Here is a 19,497-nt window from a genome sequence, read left to right on the forward strand (position 1 = left end):
ACAGTTTTCGTTGTTTTGATGAATACACATTTCTCGGAAATACGAGGGTCGTTTGATAAGTCCGTGACTTTTTGAATAAAATATATTTTTTTCGTCAAAGAAGCGTTTTATTTCTCAACATAATCTCCTTTTAGCTCTATACATTTAGTCCAGCGTTTTTCCAATTTTTTTATTCCTTCCAAATAATAGGTTTTCTCAAGGCCCTCAAAATAGTCGTTTGTTTCTGTGATGACCTCTTCATTTGACCCGAATCTCTTACCGCCGAGCCATTTCTTCATGTTTGGAAACAAAAAATAGTCACAGGGGGCTAAATCTGGAGAATATGCTGGATGGGGTAGCAGTTCGTAGCCCAATTTATGAAATTTTGCCATGCTGACTACACACGTGTGCACCCGTGCATTGTCCTGATGGAACAGCACTTTTTTTTTCGCCAAATGCGGTCGTTTCTGCTTCAAATCAATATCGAATCTGTCCAAAAGCTCTGAATAATATTCGCCGGTGATCGTTTTACCCTTTTCAAGGTAATCGATGTGAATGATACCTTGTGCATCCCAAAAAACTGTGGCCATGACCTTGTTGGCCGACAGACCCACCTTGGCCTTCTTTGGTGCACGTTCACCCGGAGAAACCCACTGTCTTGATTGTTCTTTGGTCTCTGGTGTGGTGTGGTGGATCCATGTTTCGTCTACGGTAACGAAACGGCGCAAAAATTCGTTTGGATTGCGGTTGAACATCGCCAAACACTCCTTTGAAATGGTCACACGGTTGCGCTTATGGTCGTGTGTGAGCAATCGCGGCACCCATCGCGCGGAAAGCTTTTTCATGTCCAAATATTCATGTAAAATGTGATGTACCCGTTCAGTTGAGATGCCTACAGCCTCAGCTACCTCACGCACTTTCATTCTCCGATCATCCAATATCATTCCATGGATTTTGTCGACGATTTCTGGCATGACGACCTCTTTTGGGCGACCTGAACGTTCGGCATCACTTGTACTGGTACGACCACAACGGAACTCAGTAAACCATTTCTTAACCATTGAAATTGATGGTGCAGAGTCCCCATAATATTTATCAAGTCTTTCCTTGGTTTCGGTGATGGATTTTTTACGCAAAAAATAATGCTTAATTAGCACACGAAATTCACTTTTTTCCATTTTCGTTAAAATTCACGAGATCGTCTGCTTTCAATGCCTATAAAACGCAAACCAAAAAACGCAAAATTTTACAGTCAGCTGTTAATCGATAACTGCTGACAGGAGCAGTGTTGTATTTAGAGCAGGTGCGCGGCAAATACAAAAAGTCACGGACTTATCAAACGACCCTCGTATTGACCACTTCTTTGGGAAATATCGATTCTTGGAAAGGTCGGAATCGGCAATTTTTTGTTTTTTTATAAATTTATTTATTAAGTGAAGAATCCGTACATCATAATATTCTATCTTAACATCACAGGGGAGCAATATTCTAGGGGTAACCAAACACTATATACAAATTAGTGAAGCATGAGCAAATATACATAGCAGTTTTTACTGCTGTCCAAATGTCTTGGCAAAGCCTTGCCTTTTGAGTCGTCTCAGAGGTCGAGCGGGGATAAGACGTCTTGCAAGAAGGCTGCTGTGACTCAGTAGTCTGTCACTGTATCGACTTGTGTGTCTCCCAATTTGTTCCTCAACTGTGTAGAGATTGATGTCCTTATGAAGTGTGGAGTTCCGTACGTACCAGGGGCAGTTGGTTATTTGTCGTAGTGCTCTATTTTGCATCACTTGGATTCGTTTATAATTTGATTTGGCTGCGATTCCCCAAATCTGGATCCCGTATAACCAGATCGGTACGATACAGTGCGCATACACAGCTCTTTTGCATCTCAGCGAGAGGGTGTTCCTTCTGTTCATGAGCCATCTCAGTTGTTGTGATCTGCGACCACATTTCTTTACTGCATTTTTGAGGTGCGGCCCAAAGGTGAGGCGTTTATCCAGTGTTATTCCTAGATATATTGCTTGCAGCGGCTGGTCTAGGGTAACTCCTTCTAGCTGGAGTGGGGGTGTTTTTTTGATGAACGTTTTCAATGTGAAACATAGATTTGTGGTTTTCGTTGCATTTATTTATCGGCAATAAAATTGTTATTATTCGGTATTCTATCTATAAAAGTATGATAACACATGTGCCGTTGACCTTGAGCTAAAAATAGAATTCGGTCTTCCACACAGTGATTACATCTTAATCTAAAGTAGTAACGGCCAAGAACACGGGCACAAATATCCAGATATAGTCATGATAAGAATAGTTATTGCTATGGAAGTTCGACCGCTAGTTACAATCCTATATACCAATACTCGTGGGAGTTTTTCTGAACCCGTATATAAAGGGTGTATATAATTGACCAAGATCATTAGCTGAGTTTAACTAGCCACATCAGCAGGTCCGTATGCCACTTTAAGATCCCTGGTACTAAAGCGTAGAGACCATTGGCCATTCCAAACCATCAAATTCGATGTTATCGAGGAACGAAATTATTCTTGGTAAGGCACCAAACGGACAACAAATGCATATACCTTTAATTGCAAGCAGTCTATCGAATATCTAATATCAGTTTGAGTCTTGTAATCACACACACTGGCACATACATACTTGTAATTATAACTCATAAAACCGATAATGATAAACTAAAAATCCAGAAAATTTAGATAATTAATGCAAAGATATAAAATAACTTAACTACACTTACATATGTAATGGTACCAAGGCAATTTAAGGAGACAGTTCGTTGACAGCAATTATAATTCACTAAAAAAATTTTCATCTGAATAAAATTATAAACAAGAGAGAACGCTATAGTCGAGTTCCCCGAATATCAGATACCCCTTACTCAGCGAACGAAAAATTTCAACATTTCGACATCTGGAATGTCGGTAGAAGACGGGGGAAAAATAAGTGTTCAAAAGTGTGGGCGTGACAGTTTTTGGGCGGATTGTGGGCATAATAAGGGGCGTGGTCATAATGTTTTTAGAATACTGATAGAAAAAGGCAACCAAATAATAAAACGAAAATAAATTTTTGGTTGGAAACATTTGGAAACAAACTTGCACACGTCTATGTCTCTGATCACGTATATACATAGATATGCTTTATATGGTCGGAAACGCTTCTTCTACCTTGTCAATACTCTTGAAATAAAATGCCCTTTACTCTACGAGAAACGGGTGTAAAAACGATGTGCACAAATGCTTAGCTAACTATTGGAAGACATGTAATAAAAGATAATAAAAGCAGGTAGCACAATAAACAAGAGTTAAACATGCTAAAATAATTACTTTGGTAACTAAATATTTACAATCTAGCTAAAACATTATGGATTATGTCACCGACTCTTCGCAGAAAACACTGCAAAGCACGTTTGCACAGAAAAAACACTGGGTTCAGAAGTGCTACGCGCAGGCGGACCCATAATAGCTTCATTTTCATAATTTCACTTACCTTGGCTTATGTCAAGTATAACGGACAGCTCCCCAAAACACCGCCTAACTTGTTTTTAGTTTTTTTGTATTTCTCGGCGTTTTCGAGTTATTTCTTTGTTTGTTTTTATTCCGAATACGAACGCCTGAAGCGCCGCTGGGCAAAAAGAGCTGCTCAGTTGGGTTTTGACGTTCGCGGTGAGCAGTTCGCTTGGTTACTTAAGTGGAAGTCAATTATTCAGCAGCGCAGAGTGACTGCAAAATAGATGGAAAATCAAGTTTGAATAAATGAAATTAAGTTTTTGGCCGCGACAGTGATTTTTCAAGGGAAAATAAGGCCGAAAATGCTACAGTTTCTAGATCATCTGAGAACCCAGTTCTGAACAAAAGATAACACCGGCAGAAAGTGTAGCAAAAGTAATAAAACAAGTTGGCAAAACCTACTTTTTTTGGTGTTGAGTCAAGGAATCCCAAAGATAAATACCCCAAATGAGTCTATCGTAAAAGTCGCGTGGTTGAAGTACAAACAACATAATGTGATCTAGGGAAACAAGAAGTATCCATAAATACGGTGACGTATACCTATGCTGAACTCACCCAAAACATTTTCAATGGCTAAAAAAGTGATGTGTAGGTGAAGGTTTCTCCAATCCCCGTGCTTTTCGCTTCGTCGCGAAGCCCTTACTTGCGTTGTATCTTTATTGACACCCTAAAGATTCTAATTGCATGTCTTCAAACTATACGATGCCTGTTTGGCAGATAAGTGAGGTGTTGAGAGGAAAAGATACTTTTGCCAGAGAGCATCCGAGCGGCATAACTTCATTACAGTTGAAATTCGTATCACCCAGTCACAGTTTTTTATGCAATAAATTGCAGTCCGATCGCAGCAGTCAAAGTGTTTAGACAAAGAGCTGTCAGCGCCACAAAAGCGCCTCGGGTGCAATTAAATAATTGACTCTTGCCAATATAAAATAATAAAAACCCATTTAGAACGTGTGGCGCTATTGGGCTTTATCGCACCACCAAAACACCAAAGCAACGAAGACCTCCCACAAAAAAAAAACCGGGGAACTTGCTATCGAGTTTTGTGGCGCGTTCTTCGCGCTTTGTTTTGTTTGGTTTGTTTGGGCCAAGTTAGCGGGTAATTGCAGCCTGCACGTCAGTTGTGACTTTTTTGTAATGCCCTGTTGCAAGTTGCTCGTGCACATTTACTTTCCATTGTTGCCACGAGAACAATCGGCGACGCAGCTGCGCATGCGCAACACTCAAAATGGCAAGGCACAATCTAGAGTCATCCAAAAGGTAAACAAGCAGGGGGCCCAACTCAACTCAAGAGTCGATGAGGCAATACCCTAGCTATTTTGGTTCCTAATTATAATTTCGACTGTCTGGAATTCCCGAGATCTTATCTGATTCAGCAGTCTCTCCAAAAGTGCTTAGCTTCTCGCATAATTGTTCCTGTGAGTCATGAATATCCACTTCAATCGCACCTAAAAACTGTCTGTAAATGCTTGTTAACTGGTTTCTGCGATAACAAGGCCAATGTCTTTATTGTCAACTGGTTTTTAATCAGGAAGAGGATAGCACAAGTGCCTTGTTAAATATTTCACTTTCAAAAGTGCACATCTAAAAACAGTGACTGAGTGCCTTACTAAGCCGTTCTGATTTCATCAAGCTTTATTTGTATGAAAGTTTGGCAAAACTTAAGCCACTCAACCTGAGAAATGCCTCCATATGCGGCAATAAATCAATCTGAAATCCGATATTCCGGGAAAGTGGCTGTCCCGCATCGGAAACAAATGAGCAAACGAGAAGCCCAAAGGTGTTATGGTGTTATGAATGGAGCCCAAATGGCAAAAAGCCAAACGCTTGGAGACCTTTCCCTGAAACTGGAAACTGGTTTTGCCCTGAGGCTTGGCTGCCAAATTGCCAGCGTTTTGCCCTGCTGCAGTTCGATGCAGATTTGGCTGCATCAAGGCGTCGACTGCAGCGCCACCTCTCCATTGTTATGTAATGTGTAATCGTCTAAGTCAGTGGGTCAGTGACTTGCCATCTTGTCTCCGACTCCGACTCTGTCTTTGTCTTTGTCTTTCTCGTTTTCGTTGTTGTTGTCTTTGTCCCACTGAGCCGGTAAGCGATCGTGATTGCTGTCCGTCTATGGCCGTAATTGGTAGCCTTAAGTTGGGGCGGCCTAAGTTGAAGGTTAGTGTAACCACATTTCTGATTGATTTGCAGCTGCAACATGGAAACCAAAATCAATAACAATAACAACAATGACAACGGGTACATGAACCAGGCGTATGTGGGTTCCCTGAATGCCTCAACCATCTCCATACCAGGGGCATACAAGCCGAATGAGTCATCCAATGGCAAGAAGCCGGTCTCTGAAGGATCAGGCCCAGCTCCAGCACCAGGACCTGGCGACAGCCCGCCCGAAGTGGAAGCTGGCCAGCAGGGCAAGAAGCGCGAAAGTTGGAGCAACGACATCGAGTTCCTCATGTCCTGCATCGCACTGAGCGTGGGTCTGGGCAATGTGTGGAGGTTCCCCTTCACAGCGCTGGAAAACGGAGGAGGTGCCTTCGTGATACCCTACCTGATCGTCCTGATTCTGGTGGGCAAGCCCGTGTACTACTTGGAAATGCTGCTCGGCCAGTTCTCGAGCCGCGGCAGTGTGAAGGTCTACGACTTTTCACCCATCATGAGAGGTGAGTTGGCTTAGTTTGCGGTAACTAAATCACTCATTAATCGGATACTAATGATGCATAACTGACATCGTAAAACAAGTTTGGGCCTATTTAAACAGATTTCGTTGTTGGGCTTAACTAGTTTTTTCAACTAGTTATTTTAACCACGGTATAGATAAAGATGAAAATGTAATTAATGTTATCTTATAGTAATGCATTGCTTACGTAACATTCGAAAAATGTAGTTATAATCACCATATACATAATAACCATTTACTTTCAAAAGGAGGAACTTTGATACCAACAAAACAAAACGCAAATGTATTCAGTTACTGCTCCAGCTTCATTTACTTCCATTCAAGATTCTTAAATATTCGCGATCAAAAATCAATCAATATCTCCCCCAACCCAGGCATTGGATATGGACAGGTCCTGGCCACAGGCATCGTTACCACCTACTACGCCACATTAATGGCGCTCACCCTGCGCTACTTCGTGAACTCCTTCTTCCCGACCTTGCCGTGGAGCTACTGCCGCGAGGAGTGGGGCGCAGAGTGCCTGGACTCGGGGCCGCAGGAGGCCAGCAGAGCCACCAGCTTGGCCGGGTCGGGAGTGCGGACCACCTCGGCGGAGTTCTATTTCACGTGAGTGAGCAGCCGGCAGATGACAGATGGCAGGATGCGGCATTGCGGCATTGCGGCACTCATTCATTCATTATCCCACAGGAACATCATTCTGCGCGAGAAGGCGAGCATCGATGATGGCATCGGATATCCCAGCTGGAGCCTGGCGCTGGCACTGGCAGTGGCCTGGATCATCATCGCAGGGATTATGTTCAAAGGCGTGAAGAGCTCGGGTAAGGCCTCCTACTTCCTGGCTCTCTTCCCCTACGTGGTGATGCTGATACTCCTGGTGAGGGCACTCAGCTTGCCGGGCGCCTTCGACGGCGTCCTGTACTTCCTGCGGCCCCAGTGGCACAAGCTCCTGGAACCGCAGGTCTGGTACGCCGCCGTCACCCAGGTGTTCTTCTCACTGGCCATCTGCTTCGGGAACATCATCATGTACGCCTCGTACAACCGCTTCGGCCACAACATTTACAGGTGAGTGGAGATGTCCAGATGTCCGGTCCGGAGTTCTTTACCAGAGTTCCTGCTCCGCAGGGATGCCAATATCGTGACCACGCTGGACACCTTCACCTCCCTCCTGTCCGGTGTGATTATCTTTGGGATTCTGGGCAACCTGGCGTACGAGAACAACACCACCGACATCGCTAGTGTGGTCAACGGAGGTCCGGGCCTGGCTTTCATATCCTACCCAGACGCCATTGCCAAGTTTAAGTGGCTGCCGCAGCTGTTCTCCGTGCTGTTCTTCCTCATGCTCTTCGTCCTGGGCATCGGAAGCAACGTGGGCATGGCCTCCTGCCTGTCCACCGTGATCAAGGATCAGTTCGGACACCTGAAGAACTGGACTGTGGTGGTTGGTATAGCCTTTGTAGGGTACTTTCTGGGCCTAATGTACGTCACACCGGGCGGCCAGTTCTTGCTCAACCTGGTCGACTACTTTGGAGTCACTTTTGTGGCCCTGGTGCTGGCCATCTTCGAGCTGGTGACCATTGCCTGGATCTACGGGGTGAAGCGACTCTGCCGGGACGTGGAGTTCATGATTGGCATCAAGACCTCGCTGTACTACCGCATCTGCTGGGCGGTCGTCACTCCTCTGCTAATGCTCACCATTCTCATCTACACCTTGGTGCTGTACGAGCCCCTCAAGTACAAGAATTACACCTACCAATCGGGTGCTTACGGTAAGCAGGGAGATTAACCCCGCCACTGGATAACCTGGCTAATAAGGTCGTTACTCTTTCAGTCTTCGGGTGGTGCCTCAGTGCCTTCGGCGTGGGTCAGGTGCTCTTCTGGGCCATTCCCGCCGTGCGGAAGCAGCCCTCGCACTTGGGTCTCTGGGCCCGCATCCGCAAAGCCTTTGAGCCACTGCCCAACTGGGGACCCAGCGACCCGGAGACCCTCAAGCGGTACCAACTGTTCGTCCAGGAGGGCAACGCCAACGCCCTTTTCCGGCGCAGCAGTATCTGGCACAAAATCTATGACAATATCTTCGGTTAGCATTGAATTAGCAATAAAACTATATACCATTTAATGCCGCCGACTCCGTCGCTTTACGAGGTCACGGGATCTCCGGATGCTGTGTATGCTTCGACTACAGCAGAACCCTTTTATAATAAAAATCAGTCCCTGCCCCGGGCTTAAGTGGCAAATTAAATGGCAGTTGGAGTTGCCCTGGGGCGATCATAAGACCTACATGCGCCATATCCTCAGATATGACGTGGCTCAAAAGAACGGTCGCAAGTGAGGAAACTAAAGCGAAAGGAGTAAACAAAATGTCCCGAAACATATTGTTGGTGTGTAATTTCTACAAAATATTTTATTATGTCTTATTAGTTGTGGAACAAGTCTCAGATATCAGAGATTAATTCCTTAAAAGCTTCAACCTCTCAAAATCCATTCGAATTATGGAGAGAAAATCGTAATTTCCCCACTATCGATTTTATGCCAAATTGTAAACTTTCCACCGAGCTTCCTGTATTTCAAGAGTACCTTTTTCTGTTTTGTGTCGTCCTGGCATCTCTAGTGAGTGCCGGCAACTGGCGGAACTATAAAAGACAAGACAATTGCAGCTGGAGGCAATGGAGCTGGCTCCACCCAATTCAGCCCCCTTTCGCAACCCTCGTGTGTGTTGGCATACTCGCACTGATTATGCCATAAAGGGTGGAAAGTTCTGATTTTATGATTGAAAGAAAAAGTTCCTCGAAATGTGTGTGCTCGGAGGCACTGAGCAACTTCCGCGTAACATGGGGCGCAAAGTATTAAAGTAATTTGTAGAAGACAAACAAGGGGATACCCTGGCCGCCTGTTGTGCGGATGAGCAGGAATGTTGTCAAATGACAAGCAGAGCGAAGTATTTGAAAGCCGTTCGTACTATACAGGAGCAATAAATTAAGCAGTGGATCGTAGTATATGTATATAGTAGATGAATATCCGCAGAACACCTACGGCTGGCTCCTTAATGAAGATGTCTGCTGGTCTGGACAGTGGGTGCTTTGTCCTGTCGGCAGCTGGGTGTGCGTAATTGCACTGATAAAACGCATTTAAGCGGCATAAAGAGCCTCTCACTTACGCTGTCACGAACACACGGCGTATGCGCAACGCCCGAGCGGAAAGCCAATGCATTTCGAGTTATTTGTCAAGCCATTGTGTCATGTTAATGCGTTTTTAATGGCAAACTGGCACACTCGGCTTTGTGCTTTTCGCTCAAGTGGTTGGTTGGCCGAGGGTCTGTCCATCCAACTTAATTTCATTGTTTTCCAGGACAAGTCAAACATAACGAGACATTATGGCCGCGTCAACGGTTCGTATGCGTAATGGAAATTTATATAACCAGAATGCTGGCGCTCCATCGTCCGAATGCCACAGCGACCATTATTGAGTGTAAGCGGAATTAATTTGTGTATAAGCGAGCCACTGATTTTGCACAAAAAGAACTGTGAATTGCTTTTTAAAATATTGCTGTTGAGACAGCAACCAATAAAAGCATTGATTTATGTGGGACGAGCATATAAATAACATGTGCATAAATAAAATTCCTCACGATCCCAGGAAGGCATCCTATTGAATACTACATTGAAATAATTTTAAAATAATTTACAATCCACTGCCGGATTTTTCGAACGCAATCACTTGGTTTTAAATATATATGAAAGGCACGCCAATCTCCATTAGCAATTAAAGTCTGAGATATCTCCTGGCTAGCAGCGTTTTAAGGAGGATACATTATGAATGAGCTAGTTAAAGTTATTTAAAACCCACGAAGCGTCAGTTGAGCATTTAAGGCTAAGCTGGTGGATAGAACCCCTGCCAAAGCCGGATTGAAAGCAAATATTTGGCTTTATTATAATTTACGTTTGTTATTGCAGGGATGCGATGATTTATGGCCACATTATGGCAACGCAAAATCATAGCCAAGCAGTTCATTGCACGAATATGGGCGAAATCACAACAATGCCGGCGGAAACCCAAAAGGTGGGCAAATAAATCAGCCAGCCGAAGTTGAGCGGCACACGGCAAACAGAAAATGACAGCCCAGGTACACGGCGTTTACCTTTCACGCACATTTCCCCAAAGTAATCAACGCACTGGCCGCAGACAAAGGCTCGGATTCCGGGCCTCCTGGCCCGTTTTGGCCACTGATAGGATCCTCCTTCGCCGGAGGACGCCAGTTGCCAGTTGCCACTTGTCGGATGCGGAACGCTTCCAGGAGGAAGGGCCGCAATGGCTACGATTTAATGGGCCAACAGCGGGGAGACTGCTACTTAGGCGCACATTAACTTTTGGCCTTTTGTTGGCCAAGAACGCTTTGTCTGCCGACCCCGCGACCCTCTTTTATCTTGAGGCAATGACTTGACTAGACACAGCTGCTATTATTTCTCTTTGTTTATTTTGCCGGGCCCAAATGCTGAATTATTTAAATTATTTAAATAAATTAGACTACATTCTTTGGCAGCCCAAACAGATTGCCAGTGATTTGGTTTGAGTGCCATTTAGCTGGATTTGTTTTGCACCTTTGGGTTCCTTCCGCCGAAGTTTTCGCCACGGGGTGCATTCTTGTCTCAATGTTGTAAAAATTTACAGCCGAGCTTTATAAGCCACAAATGTCTTGAAATTGTGCTCAACATAAAAATGCTGGTCCAAATGCTTCCAGAGAGATTCGGTTGGCCCTAATCGCTAAGCAATTGCACAAATTTCCATTTAAATTGGTCAAGTTCTTTTTATTGTTTTAAGCACTTATACAAAACGCTTGCTTTATTGTAGAATATTAGCTACAAAAAATGTTAATAACAAATCTGCATCAAACCAATTTTCTAAGCAATTTAACTTGTGTCTCTCTGAAAAGTGTTGCAAACTAATTGCCGCTCAATTAAATTGGTTATGTAGTTTTGTTTTATTAATTGAAACGCAAAAAATTACGAAAATGGAGTTGAAAATGAAACTGGTTGTTATACTCTCTATACTATGTATATTAAATACAAATAATTAGGTTTCTGAAAAAGTATTAGTCTAAAGTTTGGTGCCATAGGCTGATTTCTGCGAGTAACTAGTAAACATAACTAGTATAAATATTATTAATATGTCCGAAGAACTTTTCTTGCCGAAAAGGGCATTAAATCGATGTCGTTTTACTTTGGCTTCAGCAATACCAAGCAGTTTTTGATCAGTTACGAAATGGCGCAAAAATGAACTGTACTTCATTAAAAATCGTTGAGAAGCAGACGCTCTATATTCAATAAAATCAAATTAATTAATTTTTTGGCGACAACTTGCAGCCACTTTTTGCGCTCGAGTGGAGCGGCAAAGTTACGGACGGATACGGATACGGATACGGAAAAAGTCCGTACACTCCGTAGACAGGCGTTCCATCAAACGTTGCCTAGGCGAAGGACACGGCGGTGGAACTCGGATACCTGAACGGTTTGTTATGTCGATGGTCGACGATTCGAAGTCTGGATGTCAACTAGAACCACCACCGCACACCATCGTATCTGCCTATTGGCAAGTGCATGTGTACGAGTATGTATACGAATCTGTAGTTTTTGGCTTGCCATATTGTGTGTATCATATTTATGACAGTCTGTCAATGGCAGGAGCAGGAGCAGACAAACAAATCATTGGGCAGGCAATGTATATACATATACATATGTCTGTGCACGGATACTTTCATGTCCTGGCTCGAGCATTTTTATTGTTCGCTTGAGTGGCCGCTCTTGAGCCATCGATTGGCCATTTGACGTGGAGTGGCTTCGATTTTAGTTGCTGCTTATAGGGCCAATTAAAGCGTAAGAATTAAATGCTAAAATCGTAATATCGCGTGCTTGAGCGTAGCATACATTGTGGGGCACAACCACTCTCTGGATGGGATTTGTTTATGGGCTGTCGGTTTTTGCTGCTCTGCTGCTTTGCTGCTTTGCTGCTTTTAAGTTATTTATAATTATTTCAGCAAGCCACAAGCTCAAAAACAGCGCAGAGAATAGAGAGACAGGCGAATGACAAAAACCTTGACAACTTTGCAGTTTTGCCAAAGTTTTATGATAAGTTTTTCATCACAAGACGCCAGGCATGTCGTGCCAAGAAACCAAACAGACATTAGGCCACCAGCCGGGAACGGGAACGGGAATGGCGATGGCGATGGCGATGGGATAGGGAATGGGAATGTGACTGGGTATGGGTATGGAAAGAGGGGTTCTGCCAGTGCAAAAACCGACATCACAATGGCTGACTGTCATCCCAGCCTGCACCATGGGTCAAAATGTACCACCAACTGGCACGCCACGGGACACAAACTACGGCTGCTCGGGCATTTCGGTTCCAGTTACATGGACAGCCCATTAAATTGCCAAGTCATTTACGGAGTTTCGGCACTGGGAGTGCTCCGTGGCCATGGCAACCACCTTTGGCGCAATTAAGAGAAATACCTTTGCTCAGACGAATGTCTTCATCGCCGAGGAAAACAGATACAATAAATTAGGTGCAGCAATATCGTCCGCTTAAGACGTAGTCTCCGGGTAAAAACACTTGAAAGATTAAATATAATAGAGCAATAAAGTCTTATATTTGAATCTGTTAAATATTTTATCATCATCGTTTTACCCGATTATAAACCAGATCTCTTCAACCCCTCCGGTTAAATCCGATTTCCGCCGCAATCATACAAACTGTTTCAGGGAGAACGGCATGTTTTCGCAGAAGGTATTTGCTTTTAATGACCTGCACCCTGCACCCACAGTGCCCACGCCCACATTCAGGAATCAGATGCGACAGGCAAGGACGAAGGATGAAAAGCCTGGGATGGCGGACTGAAGAGCGGTCTGGAGCAGTGAAAAGAAATGTCGCCGGATGTCGTCATCGCAACGACAACGTCAGCGGCTGGTCCGCAGGAAAATGGGAAAGCCACAGATGGCAGCTGGCAGGAAAAAAAGAAAGGCACCAAACTTTGTGACGAACTTCATGGACTTGTTTAACACGTGTAGTTGGCACAGCACTCAACAGCCGATTCAACAGCGGTAACTTTAAGCTACGCTCGTTAATTAGGAGTCGGAAATCAAATTACTGCCCGCGATTTCACCGAACTTAAGCTTGGGCTAATTTAATCGCAGGGAAATTCGGAAAATGTCTGCCGGCAGTTGAGAAACCCTTTCAAATGGTCCACTATTAAAACTTTGACGCGTGCATCAAATCTTTCCATCTAAATGGGCAAACTTCCCAGTCAAGTGGATTTATCTCTCAGCAAATAAAGTTGCCAGCGAGTCTTGGCACTGCCCGAGGAAGATGTCAGTTACCCGTAACCAGTAACTATGTCTTGGTTTTAAGCGCCTCCCGAGCTCTGGGCCATCATTTCTAGTACATTAAGCCCTGGCTGAAAACTGCCGTCTCGAGTCGAGAAGTTGGGGAGCATCCATACTCTCATCCACATAAACATTAACATTCATGCGTGCAGAGGGCCGGAAATGTTTATTAGATTTAACCGCAGCCCGCTCACCACGTCGTATGCGCAATGTCCTGCTGACCTTGCGTGGTTTACGCTCCCATCAAAATTACAATGGCTCCGCTTTGGGGAGCTGGTCGACAATCGAGATCAGGTGCGAGTCGCCCGCTTTCAGCAGGGACCCTTTTTGCGTCATCACTCAATTTATCATCTGGCGTGGAAGGACTGAAATGAAATGTTTTCGCATTTTATTTTTCGGCTTTTTTGCCAGCTTGCTCTCGGGGAAATGTCAATTTAAGCCGGGGTTTGTCTTAATTATGTGAGATGTTTTTTCGACTCTCGCCCAGGAATTTATTTATTTAAGCAATGACAACAGCAAGGAAATGGCTTTTTGCATCGAATTACAATGATGTTCTGGTGAATTATCTGTGAAATTGATTGATGATGGTGTCACGGCCAGATGAATAGAGGCTCCTTGAATTTATGTGCTGTCACCTGGTGAATGGTGAATCAGGCAAATCATTTACTTAACACAAACCACAAAAGACAACTCGACTACACCGAAAAGGAGGCGATAACCACTTCGGTGGTTTCTTATTAAACTCAAAACGGAGTTGAATTCCTAAATCTTTAAGCTATGTATATATGCGTCAGTAAGTACTGTGCTTTAAGAACTAACATTTCCATTGACTTTATGTTGGAATATCTGCAGTAAACAAAAAGATCAATCAAACAAAAATGTGCAAAATATTTGTAGTTCTTTCTAAAGCTAAACACATTGATTTCTCGTTAAGGGCCCTTTGGCATTGTCATTCATCATTTAAATCCATCCATACAAAAAATAGTCAGAAGCAAATGCCCGACAAAATAACGTTACAAATGATTTTCGAAGGGTTTCGCGGCAATGATACGAAAACATTTAAATTAAATGAAAACAATGTTTTCCGTCCGATTGCAAATCCATGGGAAAAGCCCCAAGATAACCAAACAGCAAGAACAAACAGCAAGCTGAGGACTTAGCCAAAGCAAACAGGCAAAGTGAAGGCCACACAAAGGGGGAAATGGGTGAAATGGGCGAAGTGGGCAAAGTGGGCAAAGTGGGCGGAGCAACCGCAGAAACAATTTATTATTGGCGAGTTCCCACTCCCGAAAAGCGGAGCAGAGTGCCAATATGCAGGTTTTGCTTTACGAACTTCAATAAATAATGAAATCGGTAAGCAGGTGGTCTAAGATGCTAAAAGTTAAGAGCTGTGGCTGCGGCCCAGTCTGTCCAAATGACCACAATATTGACTGGATCCGGGCCAGCAAACAAATCAGAATGGACTGGCTGTCAGGATGCCAAGATATTTGAGCAGCCAAAGCACAGGGCACACAAATGGGTGCTTCATTCGTCATCTCGGAGGTCAAAGGGTAGGCTCGAATTTAAGCTGCGAAATCTGCCACTTCTTGTGCAATTTCCCAATCACATTCCACCATTCAACTGGCCAGTGGCCAGTGGCCAGAATCCGAGCTGCACGCGAAATCCACGGCCAATCTTCCATGGGACCACTGACCTTTTCTGCCCCCTGAACCAGATAAAATATGAAAAACTGAGGGTGGTGGGTGGTGGGAAGTGGGAATCACACGGCAACACCAAGAGCTCAAGCCACTTGGCCCTTGGGAGTTTATGGAAGAGCTTAGCAAACAAAATTATATTCAATTTCCTTTAATGGCCACCATAAAATAGCAGTCAGCAGAAGTAAAGCCGGCCGAAAGCCGCCACAAAAACTGTAGGCGTTGCGCCGCGAACTTCCTAAGGCAGAAATCAGGACGCGAGCAGTTATCCTCCATCCTTGGCGCTTTTTGTTAGGTAAGCAACTTGTTTGAAGCACTCCCAGTACTTCACAATGGATTATGTTTAGATGTATGTTTATCACCAGATATGAATATTCCATTTGTCCGGGCCATCACACAGCTGCAGCCGCCGTCGTTTGGGCCGTGTGAAAACGATTAAGCATACGCCCTGGTGTCCGCTCCATTTGCCACGATTTGCCACGACTCGCCTGCTTGCCTGTTGGCCTGTCGGGCCTGTCAACCAAATTGTTTCGGCCACGTAAATGGCACTGCGAGAGTGCTTTTTCACAATAAAAGGACATTTATTTATAATCTATTTTTGGGCAAATTTAGACATATACGCATGTTTAAAGTTACTCTGTACATATTTCGGCTATGATTTTAAGACCTTAACGCTCATACCTATGTTTAAATGGGTACATTTTAAGCTCATATTGTATATTGACATTTAAGTTAAATATTAAGATACTTAATACCATTATTAGCTCAAAACTCACAAGTAAATTTGTCTTAAATTAAGGCAATGCTTTACTTTGATGACTAAAGCGATTATACCGAAATCGGATAAAATATATTGATGACTTGGTTTTTGCATGGCATACTACATACTTTTTGGGCGACTTACTATTAAAGATGTGCGTGCCTTTATACGATTTAAAAATGATTTAAAAGTGTACTCAACACCCGACGGACTTGGAAAAGCATTCCATTTCGCAAAGTACCGACAGAGGTGCAGGTCCTCCGGCAGGATAACAGAGCTCTAACTATGTCGTGGCCCAAACCACAGGATCTTAAGCTTTGTGTCGGAGACAACATAATCCAATAGATAGAGTCAACAAAGGGGAATGTTTACTATTAGGTTTATCGCCAGCTAAACCAGACGCAGAATGGGCGAATTTAATGCGAGCCGTTCGCATTTTATGGTCCGTTTCCAGTTGGAAGCCAAGCCTGAAGTCCGGATCCGTTAATACATCAAACTCAAGCATCGTGACAGCCAACTTGCCGCCTTCTTATCTCCTTTTTGCGGTTGCGAGATAGCGACACTAGCGCCGGAGGAGGAGAATCTGGCCGACATCCTTAGACAATTCGATTGACATGAAATGAATTGTGAAATTAAACAGACTGCACAATGACAGCCGCAGAAAGGAAAGCGTCGCTGAAAAGGATTCTCGAATGGGGCCACAAATTGCTAAGTGATTTCGCAGAAAGCCTGAGAAGGCGCTGAAAAATAGCAGCTGGCCAGTTGCCTGGCAATGAAAATGGTCCCTAAAAAGTCAGCAGCTAGGAGCATTATGCCGTGTGAGAAAGGTTTGAAAGCGTCCTTGACTCTTCGTTATGTTTGCTGAATTTTGGGGAGCAACGCCTATTTGTTAACACCACAAACAGAACAGGGAATCTGTTCAGCTGCATGCCGTTTATATAGCTTATATGGCAACAACTTACCCTGCAAATTGAAGAGCCAGAACAAAGCTATCGCCATTGAGCAATTAGCGAACTTGGGCGGCACAAGAGATTTTTCAGATTGCATGGAAAACTATTCACGCGCGAGCTTTAATCAAAAAGCATTTGAATTCGAATCGCACACAAATCGCACTCACACACACTCACTGCACCAGCAAATATCAATCAACAATTGCGCCCGGGAGCATGCAACAATTTCTATTTTCCTTTCCTTTGTGCCGGGCCGGGCCACGCGGCGTATGAGCAATCAATTTGTATCGAGTTTGGCACGCACTGCTTCAATTATTCAAAAGACCGTTACGCCAGTTCAGAATTCGCATCGGTATTCGAACCTATCGCTATTCACTCCTGCCCTTTGCCCTTTGCCAGCTTCCAGTTGCGGAGCCAAGCGTATGGTTAGCCAGCCGACGTAGCACTGAGGCTTCACTTGGCCCAGCACCTCGCTTTTGAAGCAAGACAGGAACACAGGAACACAGTAGTCGCAATGCGTTCCACTCGAATCGGCGCATGCGGCCTGCCCTGCAGTGGATGTCGTTTGAAAAACATTGTGGCAGTTTTTCAATGGCCCCGAAAAGCGGGCAGCTTTGCGTGGAACTGACGTTGCAATCGGAGATTTCAATTATGCATTACGTCCCTTTCAAGTGATCCAGGTGGGAGGTCTGGCCTGGAGGTCCTTGCTTCCACTCGGTCTGTCATTCCTGGCAAATCGCAGGCGTCTTAAGCCGCCTGGCAAACGGTGTCCACGGCAATCTTGGCAACCGGGGCAAAAAACTAAACACGTCGTTGACAAAGGACGGCTAGCAGAACTTCGGAGTGGGACTGTCATACGGCACGTGTGCTTATAAACTCCGAAAGCCCCAAGAGCGCAGACATTTAATTCATGATTTCCACAATGTGCTTACAGCCAGGGGTTTTTATTTTATAAGTGTACTTAGAACATAGCGTTTTTTTATTTTATAAGTGTACTTAGAACATAGCGTTTATAGAGCTCCATATGCACGAATCAACGAAATCATTGGAACATTGGAATCATTGTAGTACAACGAGAATTTTGGCATGCTGGCCATATTATAGCACAAATTGTGTGTCTTCGAAAGCTTTGAAAGATCCTACAATTTACTAATAATTTAACAATAGATGTGTGGCTGGAACTTATCATTCTTACTGAAATAGGAAGACCTTTCCCATACTTAAATCATATTGCCAGTGATGGAAACTTGTATCCCTAGCAGCGAGGTTGTTTTTCCAGTTAGTTGCAATAGAAAAACGCTTCAAAACGCCGATAGCGCTGCGAGCCGCACTGCAACCTCTCAATTATTCCATTTCATTTCGCTGGAAATCTCTGGCGCAGCTCTAACATTAATCTAATACCTATATTTGCAGATGCAAAGCACTGAACACCTTGGATGTCTGAGCTCCAAGTTCCAAGCTCCAATCTCAAAGCTCTATGCTTTCACCTTTGCCTTTGGTCCAATAAAATGCATAAAATGCGTGCACAGTTGGCGGCACAGGTTGCCTAAATGCAATTTCAAGTCGGTCCTTTGATCGGATCCCCTCCCCTCGCCTCCCGGAGCAGTTTATATGTATATCATTACTAGTGCCGTTGTAAGTGGGCGACGGAAATAATTGAATTTGGCTGAGACGAGTTAGGAGGCGATTGCCAGCAATTGCAGCGCTCGATTAAGTTTGTAACTCCGTGAATTCGCCCACCTGATGGAGGAGGACGATTTACATGGCTCGGCGGCGGGGACTCCTTGGCCATTATTTCCCACCATAAATCCCCATCCCCGGTTGGTCGAGTGTCACGCTCCAAAGGTTGGCCATCTAACTGGGCACCGATGGACAGATCGCATTTCAAGGGCTGCTAATTATGAACCTCGTTAGGCGGACAGGTGACCCTGCTGGTATCTATTTGGCTTTTGATTTTTTGCCCCGAAAGCCGTTGGCAGGCCCACGACAAGGTGACTAAATCAACCTCGGGCCAACAGGCATAATTAATGAGCTCCGGCATAAATCACCGGCAGGCCAATCAAAGTTGTCTCAATGGCCATACATCAGACATTCGGCAGGAGTATATCACCTCGTTCACCAGCCGGGCCTCATCCTTACAATCGAACAGATTTGTGGCCATCGTCCTCCTGTAATTAACAATCCCCTCAAACAAATCAAATGCCCAAATCTGCTGCACCCTTCGAATGCCTTCCGACTTCACAGTTCGACTCCCAGTTCCCCTTGACGTTGCATCCTGGATTTCATGGCACGTCTGTTGCAACTTGCCACTTCTTCCTTTTTTCCGGACTCCATTCTTCGGACTGACGTGCGGCTTTATTGGCGTCTTCTGCGACACGCGCCACTGGCTCAAATTGAGCACCGAGCCAATTGTTCCGGCCAGGATTGTTGCCACACCCCTCTCGGACACCCCCCTCCTCGCATGTCCTTTCAGCTGACAATTACAACGCATTCTGCCTGTAACTGTCGCTCGCCGCTGCTGCGCTTTTTTAGCCCGTCATTTG

General features: G+C 44.6%; 2 protein-coding genes across 3 annotated transcripts in view; one reads left to right on the forward strand and one right to left on the reverse strand.

Moving 5' to 3' along the window:
• LOC120455118 overlaps window positions 1-3,610 on the reverse strand; it is a 29,620-nt gene extending 26,010 nt beyond the window's left edge. The window contains exon 1 of the mRNA XM_039641013.2: window positions 3,478-3,610. The gene's annotated coding sequence lies outside the window, so the exon portion shown is untranslated. The remainder of the gene's footprint in view (window positions 1-3,477) is intronic.
• On the forward strand, window positions 3,526-8,293 carry LOC120455127 (sodium-dependent nutrient amino acid transporter 1). Of its 2 annotated transcripts, none has more exons than XM_039641033.1 (6): window positions 3,526-3,653; window positions 5,691-6,160; window positions 6,552-6,783; window positions 6,865-7,239; window positions 7,300-7,943; window positions 8,006-8,293. In XM_039641033.1, the coding sequence occupies exons 2-6, from the start codon at window positions 5,698-5,700 to the stop codon at window positions 8,257-8,259; spliced, it is 1,968 nt and encodes a 655-aa protein (XP_039496967.1). In that variant the 5' UTR covers window positions 3,526-3,653; window positions 5,691-5,697; the 3' UTR covers window positions 8,260-8,293. The 2 variants fall into 2 exon arrangements, with proteins under 2 accessions (XP_039496967.1, XP_039496958.1); XM_039641024.1 differs by having other exon boundaries at window positions 3,637-3,872.
• The last annotated feature ends 11,204 nt before the right edge of the window (window positions 8,294-19,497 follow it).

The sequence above is a fragment of the Drosophila santomea genome, chromosome 2L, assembly GCF_016746245.2.
Source record: "Drosophila santomea strain STO CAGO 1482 chromosome 2L, Prin_Dsan_1.1, whole genome shotgun sequence".
Classification (NCBI taxonomy): domain Eukaryota; kingdom Metazoa; phylum Arthropoda; class Insecta; order Diptera; family Drosophilidae; genus Drosophila; species Drosophila santomea.